The sequence below is a fragment of the Chrysoperla carnea genome, chromosome 1 (assembly GCF_905475395.1).
Source record: "Chrysoperla carnea chromosome 1, inChrCarn1.1, whole genome shotgun sequence".
Classification (NCBI taxonomy): Eukaryota; Metazoa; Arthropoda; class Insecta; order Neuroptera; family Chrysopidae; genus Chrysoperla; species Chrysoperla carnea.
Genome location: NC_058337.1, coordinates 49,313,817 through 49,333,426, shown reverse-complemented (window position 1 = coordinate 49,333,426; position 19,610 = coordinate 49,313,817). Strand labels below are relative to the sequence as shown.

At 29.5% G+C, this 19,610-nt stretch overlaps 1 protein-coding gene across 1 annotated transcript in view; it reads right to left on the bottom strand.

Annotated features, from left to right (window-relative positions):
- Window positions 1-19,610, bottom strand: part of LOC123305441 (tyrosine-protein phosphatase non-receptor type 13-like) — a 230,337-nt gene that overhangs the window by 46,805 nt on the left and 163,922 nt on the right. The window contains exons 4-5 of the mRNA XM_044887158.1: window positions 15,059-15,237; window positions 9,643-9,795 (exon numbers count right to left, since the gene is read on the bottom strand). Coding sequence (XP_044743093.1) covers window positions 9,643-9,795; window positions 15,059-15,237 — 332 coding nt within the window. The remainder of the gene's footprint in view (window positions 1-9,642; window positions 9,796-15,058; window positions 15,238-19,610) is intronic.

The following is a 19,610-nucleotide window of genomic DNA, read 5'->3' as shown; positions in this document are numbered from 1 at the left end:
GGAAGAATTATTACATACAAAATGGTTCACCACAAATGCAATTCTTGTTGACAAATAACATTATACATTCGGAAAAATTTTTTGTAAAGGAAATTTTGATTTCCAACATTTCTGCGAAAAAACCTTCATCTTCCTCAAAATTTGGAATTTTTCGTAATTAACCTGACAATATAAATAATCTCTAAACAATTCTAAAAAGAAACAAACAATATCGTTTGATATTACTTAAACAGAGATAGAAAACATATATACAAGTAAAATATATGCAATAGAACATACGTGACAGTTCTAGAATTTGCTAGACCGTACGGTAACAATTGATTGTAACTATATAAACAGAGCACAGTACGCGATACCGTCAGATTACAATACAGACTCTTCAAGTTAACTACAGATGAAGCCAAGTTTTATCATCTATCAGAATAACATTAATATGTATTGTGAATTATATTGTATTTGTATGTAGTACAAAAACTTAACAATAAAAATTCATATAAGTATTTGAGTATAGACAGTTCAATTTTTCATTACACAAATTTGATTACGTTAAGTCCGCTACAGTTACAACAGATATAGAATAGGAAATCAAAAAAAAATTTTTTAGAGCTCTGGACTCAAAAATATCTTTTGCCAGTTATTGAAGAGCGAGAGAAGACCAAAACCAAGACTTTATTTGACTATCTTTGTTTAACGAATATAGTGTAAAGGGTTTAGCATCTTTGTCTTACTCATTGGTATTAGTCTTGCAAGACTTGTTTGGTCTTGAATATATGTAAGACCAAGATCAAATTACAACACCAAGTATGCTAGACAGAAGCAGTTAATTACAACAGAACCAAGACCATTGTGTAAGACACACAGCAAAGTTTAAGCCCTTGTGTGTAAGACAAAGACAGTCAAATTAGTCTTGTTTTGGTCTTGGTTCTCATCATAGTTTCCAAAATGAACACAGAGGGACCCAAACATGTGTGTAACATCGATCTTATCTTCACATTTACCTCAATCACTAATAATGTTTCAAAATTATATAAAAACAAAATTATACATACAAAAGAACCACTCTCGACATTTATTTTTTTTCTCCGTAACTGCGCTAAGCATGGTCCATTCTGCAGTTTCAATTTTCGATGACATGCTCGAACATTTCGAGTTGTATTTGACGAATAACGCGAGTAATGTTGGCTTCCTAAGCTGCTTAATCGTACGTGATTTATCCATATAGACTTTGTACTTTACATAGCCCCAAAGGAAAAAGTATAGAAGCATGATTTCACAGGATCACATCTCTAAGCTTTTTAGGTAGCCAACTCACCGGTCTGAAGCACAATAATTGTTCAAAAATTTGTTTACGCAATAAAGCCTTGGATTCACGTGCTTTGTGGCTAGTGGGATCAAATGTGTTCCGTCAGTATTTTTGGTATCAAATGTCCTGGAGATCACGGGCTTCAATTTCAGGAAACAAATAGTTTGTAATCATGGAACTATAATGGTCCTGCAGACAGTAACGTTTTGACAGGCCTCCCTTTTGAAGGAAGATGGACTGATAATTCCACCGGTTCATAAAATACACCAAGCCATTGTTTTGTCTGAATGTACTGGCAGATCTTGAATATTTTCAGACCAAATACGGTTATTTTGTTTGATGAGGTCAAGAAGAAAAGCTTATATTATTTAAAAAAAAAAAAAAAAAATTGGAAAAAAAACGTTTTTAAGATATTGATTTATTTTGGAAAGTACATATTTTGAATCGAATTTTTAAATTTAGAAAATGAAAATTTGTAACACTACGTAAATTTTCAGTTAATATTCTTAAGTTATCTATGAAAATAACGAAAATGTTTTAACGCACCACTCTGTAGATATTATACAACGATTCGCGAAAAAATAAAAAACAATTTAATAAAAACATTCTTAGTGTTTCAATAACATGAACATACTAAAAACGGAATTTTTTACATACTTCATGTTTTGTAATCTATATTGTCCTGGAACGGTCCAAAGCATCATGCGAATAATCAGACCCTATTTACAAGATGCCAAAAATGACTATAGTTAAAATTTTTATGTATGGATATACAAAGTGCTCCCAAGATTTATATACAAAGGTCTGTACCTACAACGCTCTATCAGATATAGTACAACTCAAAATAAGTCGATTTAGCTAAGCTTGCCTTAGTAGTAAATTGTTTCATTTTAGAGCTAAAAGATTTTAAAGTTGAACTTGACTCCAAACATGAAATGCTAAAATTAGGTATGTTTATATTGTCTTACTTATAAGAAAAGAAAACCCACATAAAAATTAAATTGTTCATCAATCCATTGGTGTATCACGTGGATACACCAATGGATTGTAGATATAGGATGTAGATATAGGATGAGAAAGTGTTGAGTTTAGATTAATTAAATTGTGAACTGCAAAAAAGTAACCTTGGTAAGAATCGTTTAACCTTATGGTTTACATGAAATTGGCAATTATTGTTCTATGAAAAATTGAAAGAGTTATGAAAAATGACACGAAAAAAAAATGATGTAAAAACATACGTACGTAGTAAGTTCGTGCGTATGAAATACGTTCATACGTAGTACGTACGTAAGTAATACACAGGAAGTACGCAGGGCCGGCTTTAAAATTCAGAGGTCCTGGGACCCAACGTTTCGCTGGCGCCCATTGAACTTTTTAGGTATAAGTAAACTCAGACTGGACAACATGCATGATACATTTTAAACGTTTATTCTTAGTTTTTTGCTCATTTACGTTCGTATTGGAATATAATTATGTTAAAAAGTACAAAAACATTTTAAACTTTTAATTTCAAAGTTATAACCAAGAAAAGTACGAACTTTTCAACAAGACACGGAAATTCAAATTTTTCTAATAAGAAATGAGTTTCACACAAGTATGTTTCAGAACATATTCCACAATTGATCAGTATCGCGAGGGAAAGAATCTGACATAAAATCCCATTAAATCGACCACGCCATGGAATCTTTTAGTAAATTTTTTTCCGTTGGATTGAAAAGTTAATCGATAAAAGAATAAGAACATTTTTTTTTTTGAATTGGTGGAGACTACTGGTGGGGCCCAGGCTCCGCTGGCCCCAGCCACAATCCGGTCCTGAAAGTTCGTAAATACTTGCAAAAGTTCTCCTTGATACTTCTTGTAGACTGTCTGATCAAACATTTTTAAGAATACAAGTTTGTATTTTTTGAATAATAATCTATTTACCTTATATATAGATAAATTCACTAGTGAAATATACTTTTTTAATGCGATATACGATTGGCTTATTCAAGCTGAATAATCCATTTACCTTACATATTGACAATATTACTAATTAATATAGGAACTTTTTAAATGCGAAATGTGATTGGTTTATTCAATTTTCCGAAAAGAAAATTCGTTTAGTTATCACAGATTCTGCGCTACCGGAATTTTGTACATAAAAATGTTTTTATTAAAGTTAGAAAAATATATATCGAAAACAATTCAATTTAAAATGATAAATCATTTGGTTATCATTAGTTTCGGTACAATAAAATCTTGGTATTTCAATCTCACTGACTTTCCTTTAGAAATATTTCTCATCCTTCAAAAATCATTGCGTACACAAACAAACATTTATCAGCATAAATAATACTCTTATTCGTATAAAATAGGGATGATATATATTTTAAGGTTCTGTTAGTATAAATATTATTATTAAAATGGTAAAACCTTAAAACCACCATCTTTATATAACAAACAAATAATAATAGTAACTGATATTCGGTAAATTGCTATCATGTACTGTTATATCTACCTACAAACATTTGGTGAAGGATAGTTTTTAGTATGTAGCTAGAATAATCAGAGCTAAGATAAATTGAATATGGCAAACCAACAATCATTTATACAAACTAAAATAAATTGGCTTATGCAAAATAAATGGATATTGTTTACAAAAATAAATATGGATGTATTTTACTGTCATGTCATAACGTTTCCACTTTTCAAATTTCAACATATGAGAACCTATTGTAAACCACGCACTATGATAGCAATAATGATTGGATTGTGGCAACCAGTAGAACGTGTCAAGGTAAAACCAGAACGACATAATTGAATAAAATAATGTAATTGCCTTCAATCAGATGGATATTCTATTTTAATACCGAGTTACGAAGTGAGAAGCGGGCCAAAACTACATAAGGGAAACCGAGACACAGCCCTGTCAAAATTTTTCATTTTGCGCTAAAATATATTTGCTGTTGATACTGTAGACTAAATTTAAATTTAACGACTCTATCGATTGCTATATGAATTACTTCACACATCACTTCAATTGATGTATATACATCAAATATTTATCTTGATCTAAGTACAGAAGTAAGTTGTTACCGATACAAAGATATAATAATTCAATTAATCTACGGAGATTCAATATTAAATTTGACAAAATTGTTATCAAAAAATACGTTATAGAAGAAAACGCCTAATCAATGGCTAAATAAACCTAAAAAGTCAAAAAAACAGTTTTCTTGCGATAAAAAAAAAGACCCCCAATGCAAAAAAATTAAATGGGAAAGTTATAGATTTCAAAAAACCTATCGATTGAAGATATATCGATTGACGATAGGTTTTTTTGAGATCTATATCAAGAAAACTGGAAAAAATTAGCGAAAATAGTCGTTTTTAAATTAGTTTATAACTTTTTGTTTTTCGATTTATAGTTGATATTTGGTGAATGAGTAAGATATTCACAAAATTTTGAAAATTTTTCGAAACATCGCATTTTTTCGAAAAAAAATTCGTTTTTGTCCTCTTGGTCGAGGGACTATGGTAAAGCGGTTTCTGGCGGTATTTTTGATGCCGAAATCGGGCTTTGAAAAAAGTACTATTTTTTTGACAGAAACACTCGAGTTTAGCGGGTTCGTAGCTGTCGTTTCACGAAAAAAAAATTTCACTTGCGACGAAAATATCATGATAAACGAAGTCTAGGCGAGAAGATTAAGACCCGAAAACTACTCTACCATAATCTCTCGACCAACAGGAAAGTTTGGTTTTTGCGAAAGGTGTTTTTGTTTTGAAAAAATGCGATATTTGTAAAAATTTTCAAAACTTGCAGAAAAACTGAAGGTTTGTGAACCTATTACTCATAGCTTCACCAAATATCAACTTTAAAATCGAAAAAGAAAAAAAGTTATAAACAAATTTAAAAACGACTATTTCATTCATTTATTTAAGTTTTCTCGGCACCCGTGCATCCAAATCAACTTATCAGACGTCAATGAATAGGGGTTTTTGAGATATATAGTTTTCTCATTTAAATTTTTTACATTTGCCGTCAACTTTTCTTTTTATCGTAAGATATTTTTGTCATCCGTTTCGCCGATTTTAAGTAAACTTTGTTAAATAAATATTTATAACATTAACATAACCTATATTCTCGTCGAGATCAGTACTAGGATAGTATTATAGTTTCTATAAGTTAGTATAAGATGTGTTTTCACTTTAAATTTCTACAATATTATTATTTTGTTTTTAGAGAACGCCCTCCAATTCGGTTTTGTTCCGAGGTTTTTTCAACTCTTCGTTCGCGACTTTTGTTTTGGTCAATTGGGCAAAAAGTTAAAAAAAAAACTTGGATCGATCAAAAAAAAAATTTTGATTTCTATGTATAGTAGATCATATTACAAACATTATCCATGTATCCAATATCATGTGTTATATTGCTTGTCATAATTAAATTTATTAGATGGTATCAACATGGTAGTTGTCCCCTAAAGGATGATAATGTATGCAAATAGTGTTTATATCATAAATATTGATTACAATGCTATTAAATTTGTATTTGATACGTTGATTTGTTTGAGGAATAACATTATATGTTTAACTTGATTTTGATCGGGTTCGAAATTCAATATCGAGAAGTGCTTGTGAATAATTGGTAGATTATTCATATTCAAGAGTAAAATAGACATTGAACGAGGATAAAGGAAGTTGACAATGATAGCTTCCTAAAACAACTGTAACAAAGTTGTAAATAGAATGATACGAGAGCTGGCAACGTTTTTCAGAGTTTCTTTTAAGACGACTTAATTTTGGATACTCCTTTTCTCTTTGAACTTATGTAGGGGTGAAGCATCTCTTGTATTTGTGGGTATCTTTTATTTCTCTCTGGGAAATTAAAATTACATTATTTAATGAATAATAAAACGAAATCATATTAAATTATAGTCCCACTAAAATTATTTTAATACTTTTTTTTTTTTAATTATTGTAATTGTTTAAATACACTGCTACATATCTCGGGAGTGATTTCTGGAACCGTTTAGCTTTTTATCTATTCAAAATGGTCTACATTTCTAAATGACCATTAATATTCCTATCGAACTTTCTAAATTTGTGGCCACCCTATACATTCTATGTCAACAGTGAATAGGTTATTGTTAATACTTTTGAAAGCAGAGTTTTTTTTATAAAGATACCATTTTCTTCGTAAACCTTATAATAAAAAAGTTTTCCATATGTAGCCAACTTAGCTAGACACTCTGTATAAATATACAGGCTTGGTTATTCACACTTTACGATACGGAAGATTATGGCTAAGCGGCTTGATTTTAACATAATTTTCTTTCGGAAATAGATGAAGGGTAGATTTTTATTAACTGTAGATTTTTAAATTATTTTCGTAATATACAGAGTGACGGGAAATCCCTAATGTATCAAAGTTGTATTTTTTGTTTTTTTTTTTGTTTTTTTGTTTTTTTTTTAATATAAACATCCTGTTAATTTTTTTATATTAAGGTTCCACGATCGAAATAAAGGTGTTTTCATTAAGGTTTACCTCACTTTAACTTGACGGTTTGCGAAATATTCTCAAAGCTTACATCAGTTTTTCAAACCAAATTTAACTTGGAGTCTACTAATAGATTGAATTTCTTGTCGCAACTGTAAATAATTGATTACATATACAGGTTGGGCCAAAATTATGACTAAAGAATTACAAGTTTTAAACGATAATAACTTCATTAGAAGAAAGAGTAAGAGACGAATTTGCTTGGCATATTTTATGATAACTATATTTTATGTAAGTCCTTCGTGTCTATTCCATTTGTATGCTTATGTATGCAGAACACACACACAAACGTTATCGCGCTAGTAAACATAGTCATATATTACATATTTTTATTATGAAACTAAATTTTTTATATTTTTTATATATGAGAGGGGTTTGGAAATTGTGACGTTATAATGTTAAGAGAATTACAGAAAAAAGGAATTCAAAAAGGCGAAATTTTGATTGGCATATTTTATGATTACTTATCCACAGTAGATCAGAACGTTCGAAATTCTAAAGAAATTCTTTGGTTGAAAAAGAAAAAAGGAAATCATAACTTGTTTGTTCTTCAGCTATTTGGATTATAATAGTAGCGTATACCACATACAAAGAAAAAATCGTATACACTCAAATCCCTAACGTTCTGTAGTCAAACATCAAATTTTTATGTTATAGTATGCTCGTGAGATACTTGGTGAACAAAACCGTTTATGATATCCAATGACAAAAGGTCTTGAGTTGGAGTCTCATTAGCGACAAACATAACATTTTTTTTCATCCTCCCCTGGGTATGATTAAGTAATTTAAATGGTACTATTTATAAAAACTGTTTATTCATACAAAATAAATTTTTTAAATTAAATAGCAAAATCTAATAAATAGTTTTACATATGATTGTTGATCCAATTCCATTTACGGTTAAATAAATATTCAATGAGAATATGCACATTTAAATTTAAAAAAATTTTTTTGCAAAAAATGGTACCGGCTTGAACAAAAAGTAAAAAATAATTGGTTGTATAGGGGGCATACACATAAGCTGTATTAAAGCTCATTAAAAGGCAAACAATCCTATCAATAATTTCCTTGTGAGCATTTGCGTTTTATGCATTATGACGCAAAATTCATTTTGAGCTTAGGATGAATGAAAATTATTGATAAATTCATTTTTACTTTATGTATATTATTTATTTTTTTAGCGCTCTTTTTGAAGCGAGTTCTATTTTTACCCCGACTATACAATGACGAGGGTTATGTTTGACCGATATGTATGTATGTTCATTGGTTCCCTACTAGCTTCTAAAATACTTATCATTATTTGACAAATGAGGTATCGTTAGAAGCGTCTTGATCGCCCACTGGTTAAGGGCTTTGAATATGGCGCCGTCACATTAAATTGAATATGGCGCCCTCTACAGGACATAAAGTTATGATCGGAAAAAAAAATTGGGTTTAATTATAGCGTGTTTGGTATCAAATTAAAGGGCTTAATTAGCACTTTTTAAAATAAATATATACATATTGTTATACTTAATCACGAAATTATAACCGAAAAATAGATTAAAATGTATGTATTTTCGTCTGTTCCCTCCCAGCTTCAAAACTACTTTTCATAACTTGACAAATGAGATATCGTTAGAAGCGTCTTGATCGTCTGCTTGGTATATGCTTAGTACCGTGACATTAAATTGGATACGGCGCCTTCTAGAGGACATATACTTTCTCACGAAATTATAACTCCAAAATGGTTTAAATAAAATAAAGTTCGAAAACTAAAACCCCGATAATTATAGAATCGCGCTCTTAAAATTATGAAAACAAGAACATATTTTAATCTGAAATTTTTATGATAAGTAAAATCGGCATTACAGTCGGGAGACCTCTAAGATTAAAGTTTTCCACAGGACCGAAAAGAGGCCCCTCGACTGTAATGACGATTTGACTTATCATAACAATTTCAGATGAAAATATTTTCTAGTTTTCAAACTTTTACGATCGCGATTCTGTAATTGTCGGGGTTTTAGTTTTTGAACTTTATTTTGCAAAAACTTTTTAGTGATTTAAAAAGTGTATGTATCTACATTTGTATGGCTTACCAAAATTAGTTAAATTTTAAAACTTTTCAAATAAGGAGACTTTTACGATCTAAATTACGAAAGTCGCAGCTAAAATTTAAAACGTTTCAAAAAATGCCATCCCCTTTACTTTTGTATTCCTATTAATTTTGCATCCCCTTAAGGGTGGAATTTTTTTTAAACAGGATTACTCAAAATGCACTAAAGTCATTGGAAAATTGCTAATTCAAAAAAAAAATTGTTCTCTTTAATATTATATTATTGAGAATTCAACCCTCTTTGTGGAAATTAAATTATATATGGCTATTCCGAATTCCTAACCGCTTAATAGAAAAAATAAAAAAACCGGTTCATAATTAGCGATGATATTGCGTAACACACACAAAAAAAATATACAGTCGAATTGATAACCTCCTTTTTTTTTCGTCGGTTAAATACGTATACGCATATTAAGTGGAATAAATTCATTTATTTATCCACAAAATGAATAAAATAGGGTTTATCCATAAAATGAATCCAATAGAGTTAAACACTCAGAAATAGTAATCCTTTAAACGGAGGAGGGTGTTGGTTTCAAATAAATGAATAATTTGCAGATAAAATGCAATATTGAGAAATCAGCATAACTAGAATATAAAATAACATTTAATATACAGGCTGTTCTAAATAAAAACAAGTGAGATTATATAGAATGCAATACTGAGCAGAGCAGTAAAGAGATAATTTAAAATGAATGCATTACTTACATCTAATAAACACATGAGGTTTGCACGATGAGTGGGATTGCGTCTGGTCATCGCCGACAAAGCACGACATAATGCTGGTGTTAGATGTGTAACAGCACAATGATTTGTTAAAGCAGTGCGTGTAAGGGTTTCACCTAATGAAAAAATCCACATCTGCAAAATAAGAAAACAAATAATTAAAATATAAAAAAACATAATTAAATTAACAAGCAATAAGTTATCATAAAATTATATTTGTGTCCACTAGTCGATTAGTATTCCACAATTTCCGTGACGCTCCGTTTACAGCTTATTCGCGCACAAGTTTCCACCACCGAGCGTGCTGGAACATCGTTTATATACTTCGCATTGTTTCTTGATTTTCGCTTCTGCATTGGTCAGACAGATGTTTTCGTGTAAAAGATAAATACACTATTGTTCATTAAAACGAAATACCTCAATTACAATTTACTCATGTCATAAAGAAAGTCTCATCAGGATCGGCTAAGTGGCCGAGCGATTAAAGGCGCAATCGCCTTTAACTCTTTGATTACTTAGATTGGGAGGTGGCGGGTTCGAATCAAGGCAGCGGCAGTCTGATCAATTATAATTTATGGATCGGCACATTGATCACATTTTCGCCGCTTGGATAAGAAGGAAGTAACCGACTCCACCCACATCATAAAAATTTAATTGGATGGCCTCTATCATAGACGTATGCCTGAGGAACGAAGGTTAAACGTCATTATATTCCATATAGATTCATTATGTGCAAGGCTAAATACAGTTTGTTTTCAGTTAAGAATGATGAAAAAAGAATTGATATAAAATCTCTGTTGCTTATTTATTATTCAAACTTCTACTCGATCATGTCGTTTGGAATTATTGTATGGGGCTCTAATAACTGCACCAAAAACGTTTCATGTATGCTTTTTTTTGAATGAAATGTCAACAGTGTTCAAGTGTAAGCAATGCCAAATGATAAGAAGTCGGATAGTCGGCGCTCTTTGGTTTGGCCGACTAGTCGGAACATCACTACTTAAAATGTATAAACGTTAATGACAAGTGACAAGTAATGTTAATGACAAGTGACACATAACGTTCTTGTATCAATCTACGGAATGTATCGTCTTAATAAATATTAGAAATGATAGCTCATACAATTTTAGGAAAATTTTGGTTCCAACATTAAAAAGCATAAATAAAATGCAAATGAAAAAAAAAAAAAATTGGCTAGGCTCATGTACCCAATGGAGCGTTAAAAAAACTCCAGCAATCAAATAAACGTAATTTGCTTGATTTATAATAAGAAAACTGCATTATGGTTCCCCAATGCAAAATGTCTATTTGAACAAAATTATTGTTCCCACTTCTGATTTTACTTTGTTCGTATAGTGCAGTTACATGTTTGCAGTCATAAAGAAGACAATTTCAAATCAAAATGAAAATCATTATCATTTTATTTGAATACATACTTGTATTCCCCAAAATAGTACTAAAAGCTATTAAAATTTAACATAAAGATTAAATTATCATTTAATTTCAAAAATAGTCATCTTTAGTTAATTTTACTAGACGATGTATACATATGCAAAAATCAAGAATAAATAATTAGTACATGAGAATTGCGATGAATACAATTTTTGCCATTTATTATTCCTGACATCAAAAATGCAGGATTTGATACAATAAACTGTTTGAATGAAAGCTGATCGTAGTAAGCCCTCCTTGATAAAACTTAAGTTTAATTTCAATCGTGGTTCAAATATTTCTACTCTCCCTTTCGTTTTTCTTGAATCTGAATTCACGAAAATTTAAAAATCCATCTTCAAAAGGGTTAGTTTCCATAAAAAAGTGAACTAATGAGTTTTTAAAATTTGGTTTTATACTTATGGGTAGTAAACATTCAAAAAATTAGCTAGAGTAGCGCCACTTTCTCATCAATTGGCAGTGAGCCATTCAGGCTTCCAACAACACTGAAGAGCAATATTTTTATATAACGAAAAGAATCAGCTGTCAAAACTCAAAAGTACGCTTTACACAATACGAAATTTCTACAATATATATATATCAACGCATTCTATAAATGTTCTATAATATTTTTATTTAATGAAAATGAACAACTGGGTGACTTAATATGAAAAGTTCATTTTTTTACTATCGCGGCGCTAAGATACGTCCTATATCGTCAAGAGTTTCAAGAAAGAACCAAATGTCAAATTCAAAAAAAAATGCCAGAGTCCCTTTTTGTATTAGATAAAACATAAACTGACTTTTCTTTCCAAGTCTTTTAATTAAAACTATGAATACAAAAAAATTTGATTTTGGCTTTATCAGGGAGAGTTAACTACGGTCAGCGTTAACGTCCAATGTAAGTTAGACCATGTGGTATGCATAATTTCTACATACATATGAACCATTTTAAACCATTTTCAATTATTTTTATGACTAAATAGTCGGATAAAGAAATACATTAAATAGCCATTCTGAGGAAGTCGTCAATGATAGCTCCGATTTAAAAAAATTTTGTTTTTCCAAATGGTTCTTTTTGTATATTATTCAAAGTCATAAACATTTTAGATAGAGGAAATTATCTGGAGAGGCAATAGGCAATGACGCCCAGCCTGAATCGCTAATGATAGAATTTTGAAATTTCAAGAAGATATTGGTTTTAAACTGTAGGTGTCACATAAGAAAGGATTTCGCGAAATTCATCCCCTAAAAAAATTAAGGTTCCGCACCAAAATTAAAAATCCATTACAAATTGAAACAAGTTTAGTACTTTACCGATTTTCAAAATTCTTTCACCTATAGAATGCTACATTATCACCAGTTAATATGGGTTGAATTTTATTTTCAAAAAGTTAGGATTCTGTACCAAAAGTTAACAGCAATTTTTATTGCTAGTAAGTTAAAATACATTTTTTGTGGAAACAAATCACGCAAGAATGAATTTTTTATATAAGTTGCACAAATATTGTTTAAACAATATAAATAACTAGCAGTTTTCCACGTTATAGCCATCAATTGTCTTAACTTCCCTGCGAATCCCTAATAATTTTGAAAAGAAAATACGGCCATGTCACTTGCTGATAATGTAGCATTCGGAGATGAAAGCATTTTTAAAATCGGTTACGTAGTGAATTCAAAAATATCGGTTTCAATATTTAATGGATTTTTATTTTTGGTGCGGAACCATAATTTTTTCAAAATAAAATTAAGCCCATTTTATTTGCTGATAATGGAGCATTCTATAGGTGAAAAAACTTTTAAAATCGGTTAAGTAATCAACTCAAAAATGACGGGTTATAAATATTTTCATACAAACTTTCATCCCCTATTTCACCCTATTAGGGGATGAATTTCGAAAAATCCTTTCTTATGTGACACCTACAGTATAAAATCAATATCTTATCGAAATTCCAAACTTGTATACTTAGCGATTCAGGCTGGGCGTTGATATATCAGTCGAGACATTGCCTATTCCCCCTCTATATTATTTCCCCCATCTGAAATGTATCTGATTTTAAATAGTATACAAAAAGAATCATTTTGAAAAAAAGTCGTCAAAATCGGAGCTGTAATTGAGGACTCCCGACTAAAAACATTTATTGATGCGACTAAAAATTTCTAATAAAATTTATACTTTGTTAAAATAACTTGAGTGCTTTAGAATTTAGAGAGTTGATAAAAGCATTGTTCAACCAACTGAATATGTATATATTATTATATTGGTATAACATTGTGGTAGTTATTTAATAATTGTGTTATTACATTTTCTAAATTTAATAAGATTTCTGTGTGAATATTTGCACATTCTATTTACAATGTCGAAATCGTATATATAATGTGTATACACATACATAGAATATCTTAAATTAGGTTGAATATTATTAATTGTAATCGGATTGTATGATTCTAACTAAACATTTATATTAATTATAATTATTATACTATGAGTAAGTCAATTCTCACTTGTAAGTATAGATTACAGTCATTATTTTGATAGGATTTTCATTTAAAGAAAACAAAAGTCTAATCAAATTAGTAAAACACAATCCCATTAGTTATTTTGTTTATAATAGTACACCACTTAATGAGTATGAGCTGTGGGTAACTTTAGAGGAAGTGTTGCCACAGTGGCTTTACTATAAGAGTTTAAGGGAAGGTAGTAGTGTTTAATATTAAGGAGTTTTAAAACTTGTTCAAAAATTGTGAATTAATTCTACGTTAGTTAATAATTAATAAAAAAAAACAAGTGAAAAAAACAATTGACGGAGTTAATTGTTGAAATACCATGTATAGACAGTGTTGATTACTCTGTCACGTTACACATACATACCTACATGTCACACATATATAACTGATATGCCCATATAATTCAAACTATACAATTTGCGCCCTCACGGGTAAACAGTAGTGCTTACGAAAAAATATTTCAAACAAAAGTTGTATATTAGCATTAATATTTTTTACATTTAAACTTTTGTTCTATCTCTTACGGTTTACAAGATGTTGCTCATTTACGAACGATATCTCTTTTCGTTTTCGAGTTATCGTGATGACAGACGGACAGACAGACGACAGACAGACAGACAGACAAACAACCGTAAATGAAATAGCTAGGTGATTTTATGAACACCTATACCAAAATTTGGTTCATAGTATCAATATTTTTAAGCGTTACAAACTTGGGACTAAACTTAGTATACATTAGTATATTTCATATACATGGTATAAAAATACAGTCGAATTGAGAACTTCTTTCTTTTTTTTTGAAGTCGGTTAAAAACAGTAGGTTTCCCGGACTCTTAATGAAATAATTAGTTTTGAAGATTGAAATTTTAACATCTAAGTAAATCATTATGGTTGTATTGGGGAAATAGGATATTAATTTTCATTAATTATAACAACCTTCTTGAATCATTTGAAAATCGTAGATATTGAGACAGGTAAGTTTTAAAAAAATAAGTCTCTTAAAACCACTATGAAACTGCTTTGTACCTGAAAAAGCAACAGAATTTCGGCTAATTGATTTCATCACTTTCTTCGTTCAAACTAAAGTTCAAGCTTCCAATGATTAATAATGGAAAAACTATTCGGTGAAAGCTCGTACAAAGTTTTGAAAGTCGAGTAAGAGCTTGTAAATAAAGATTTGATGACCAATTCATTAAAATAAAATGCTGGCTGGCACTTCTTATAAACTGTAAGTATATTACAACAAAATTTTCCTAAATGAAATCAATTTTAGCAAACATAATGTAGAAAATTAAAATATAGTTTTTTACTTATTATTATGTAGATTTTAGCAAATTCCTAGTCAATATAATCCCCTTTTTATGAATTTGAGATAACGTCTCGCATTAAAAATTTTCGCAATATATATATAACTATAACAAGACAATGGCGAACTAAGAAAATATATTATATATGTTACCTTTTCTGATTCGGTGTCGGTGAAATTTTTCCCAGGACGATATTCTGGTGCCAAATATGCTGTTTGTGGAGGTGTTGCAGTTAAACGACGTGATGTTGGCAATGATACACGACCGCGGGGCGTAACTAAGAATGAACCGGGTGTAACTAATGGAACACATCGTCCCACACTACAACTGTCTGTAACAAAAAAAAATTTTAAGTTATTTTTTGTTTATATATTTTATCATATACTAATATTATTATTTAGAGAATATATTATATGTAAAGTAAAATATTTGATTTTTTGTATGTTAGTTAGTTTGTAATGAATAAACTCAAAAATTATTTAAAAATTTTAAACGATTTTAAAAATTTTACACCTACAGAAAGTTCAATACCAAAAAAACACACACAAAATTTAAGAACTATGAAATTGTGAAAAAAAGGTATTATAAGTGAAGGCAAGGAAAATGAAGGGAATTGACTTGAATATGTGATTCCCTACAATAGGCATTGAAAAGTTTTTGAAAGTTTATACAACAAATTTAATATTAAAAAATTGTGCGATATTTTTTTCCCACATTTTAATATTTAAAAATTGTGCAGCACATCATGCGTATCATATCAATATTATTCACATGGCAACAGGGCCCGATTTAGCTATATTGTCGCTCTGGATAAAAATAATGTTCGCCGCCCTCTACACCTAAAGAATACCTAAATAAAAAAGAGGAAGGAACGAAGTATTTCAATATGCATTAAATTCATAGAAAAAATTTAGCCCGAATTTTTTATCGATTTTACATTTCTGAACTTACAGCCTTTTCCTTCCGTTTATGTTTGACGGGGATTTTCCACAAATGTTGATATAAGTAATTATTTTCAGAAGTTTGTAAATAAATACATTATTATTTTTGGGGGGATTTCCCCCTGTCTTACATTCCTACAATGGGACATTTTAGGGGAATCCTTAAAATATGAAATACAGGATGATGTATAGGGTTATATAAATCTTTATGATATATGATATAGTTGGCTGGAATGTTACTCCACTGGGGATTCTGAACAAGTATACAGAAAGTTCATAAGAGTAAGAATATATGTATGTTTGTATGTTTTTAAAGTCCCAGTGGAAAATAAGAGATGCCCATGAAGCCATGGCAGTTTATGACGCCCTGTATTTCATATTATAAGCATTCCCCTTCGCTTGTAGAAATGTTAGAAAGTGGGAAATTCCACCAAAAATCATAAAGTACTTATTTACAAAACTTCTGGAAATAATTACTTATATCAACATTTGTGGAAAACTCCCGTCAAACATAAACGGAAGGAAAAGGCTGCCAGTCAGAAATGTAAAATCGGTAACGTTCGTTACTTCTTTCCTATTTAGGTATTTCTTTTTCTTTCTTCTGACATGGCTGTCTTATAATTTTTGAAGGAGACAGCATTAAAAAAAAATATAAGACATAACACCACTTCAAAATATGTTGGTTTGTCTGAGGATTTAAGGCTACAAAATTAGTTTTTTTAAAGAAAAAAACCTTAGAAAAAATTTTTTTGTTGGGTTGCTAAACATGGTAATTTTAATAATTTTTTTCTCTTTTCAACGGCTATAGGCATTTTCCCGACTACCCCATCTATAACATTATCATCAATAACATTAACAAAAAGCAGTATGTGGCGAATATCAGCATCGTGAGTTGACGTTTAACCCAAAATTGTATGAATTTATATTTTTCTTAAGACTTAATTTTTTTTTTTGTACGCATATGATACGTTTATTGTTATTTTTAAAATATTTGATACCTTCAAAATTTCCAGACATTGAAAATCGTTTGTTTTGCATTTAAGCCGGAACTGTTTCTTTCAAAACAGATAGCTTTAGAAATTTGTAGGAAAAATTTTTAAATAATATTCTATATGCTTAATTTCCCGGAGAGATATTCCTTCATTTTGTGTCTTCTTTTCAATTGCTATGAAACAGGAAAAAAATATACATATTTCAAAAGATATAAGAGTTTTTACTTTTTGGTGAGATGTGTATTCATGTTGGTATAGATTCTAGTAAGAAACACTTTTGCTTACCGAAGCAGATTTCGAAAAGGTTTATGATTTATTGATATCAATTGATCTGAATATTTTACAAATGGCGTCAAGTTCTTCATCGAGAAAACTTGCTGAATTTTCTTGAAGGAATACCAAACTATGCTAAAGGAAATTCCAAGATGATGATTGAAGCCAAGGTGCCATTGGAAAATTTCATCCTAATATTTTATTTTATCACACCCCGTATTCATATTTTCTCTAATAAAATTTATTAATTAGAAATACAATTGACAATTTTTGAAATGAAACTGAAAAAAGCGTATAGATCATAGTTCAAACTGTTTAGGCATGTATGAAATTTTTATATAAAAATATTTTCTGTTATTCTAAAATAAAAGACATATTAAAACAGCAGACAGGCAGGCATGTGCAGTCATCTATGTGTTTCGTGATGACAAGCGATGCTCATTAATTAAATCTTTTTTGAAATATATATTACTCAGTTGTAGCATAAAGAGAGTAACACTTTAATATAAATAAAATATGTTATCCTTTTCTGTACACAAAGCTGTTGAGCTTTTTGCATTTTATACATTCTATGTATATGTGTGTAGCTTTTATAACAAAAATTAATCCACAGATTAAATTATTTAGAAACATTCTAAATATTTTTTGTTAAACTACGTGATTAAATGAATCTTGAAAATGTGATTAAAGCCTGACCACCTGTCACCTTGCACAATATAATTTGCAAGAAGATATTTTTCTAGAAAAAGAAAACAATTAATATCTGTACGAATTATTCAAGTGGTAGAGAAATTTATAACATTTTCTTATTGTTTTCGAAAATTAATTTGTTTGTTTTTTCCAGTACATTGATCATCCCAAAAAAAATTCATTCAAGTAATAGGGAATATTCATGAAATTTAAATTTGGTTCAAATATTTTTTTTGCGCAACTTTATTGGCTGGACATTTCAAAACCATTATTTTAGTAATTAATATCTTATTAATTTATTAAAATTAATTAATAAAAGTACAAAATCAGTGAGAGAAATTCAAATTTCTATAAGGCAAATGCAGATTTTAAAACGGACGTGACGTCATAATATGTGGCTTTGTTGACATTGTATGGTATTAATTACTTATATTTTGTATGGTATTACATTGAGTTATATTATTATAGGGCTTAGAAAAATTAATGGGAAGAGTGAAATTATAATACATTGTGAACAGAAGCGATAAATTGTCAATTTCAAACGAAGAGGAATTAGATGTACGAACAGTTTCTCGCCCAAGTCGATAAAAGAAAATATGTAGGAATTGCACAAACTATTGTTTTTACGAAAGCGGGATTAATTCTCTGATTACGTAAACGTTCCGTGCAATGGCAAATTTTCCCTATAAGTTTCTCTAAAACGTTGTAAAAAAAGTTTGGTTATAAATACAAAATACATCATAGAAGTTTTTTTTAAATTCAAACAAGAAAACAACAATAAATAATAATATTAAAAAGTATTGCAAAAAAAAAAAAGTAATTCCTAGAATTTACTGTAACTTAATTTTTATTGGATAACTCCAAAATTTACCTTCTCTACAACAGCTACGTTTTTCAACCTGCCTTTTGTTTTGTTTCATTTATCCCTCCTTATCCCATTTATATAATTTTTTGTGGTTTCTTTATAAACTCACTCTCTGATTTATTTTTATGATATATTGGTAAGGAATATAGGAATATATAGTGACGACAATGGTAAATGGAGCGATGGAATATTTTTATTTTTTATATTCTTTAAATTTGATTGATCTTCTTACAATTAATAACACATTAAGATCTATTTAGAAAAATTTGAGTGAAATCTCAAAGATTCAACGTGAGCAAAGATGCACAGCTACTGAAGCTGTATTTAGTTTCTGTTTCTATTTTTTTAATAACTCCGAGAAAAAAAATAAAGATTCATACTTTTATTCGACTTTAAAAACGAAGTTTGTTATCTCATGTCGATACATTGTATTTAAAAAGTACATAGACCAAAAATTTTTCATCGAAAAGAAGCAGTAAAAAAATGTTCTCTACAAAGGTTGACAGATTTTAAAACAAATTTCTTTGTGTCTTTAGGGTTTATTTTAAATTTCTAATGGGATACCATATTCAGATATATATGTGTCAAGCCTAAGGTAAATATGACCTCCAAGGTTTGTAAAAAAATCAAATTACTTTTCGTCACATATTTGTTACATTACTTATTCATATTTCGATTATATTTCAACAAGGTTATGGTTTTTTTTTTAAAAATTATCTCTGAAAGTCAAGTTTATTAGAATTAAAAATAGAGGTTTTCATTTGAAAATTTTAATTGATTTTTACATTGACAGCATATTTGGTCGAGTGGGTCAAACGATTGGCATAAATCAAAGAGACCTCGGTTCGATTCCTGGTATATGTGAATTTTTTTAAATTATTGTTTGTCTTTATTATTACGCCATTTTATCATAAATATTAATAATAATCGCAAGTTTGAGTAA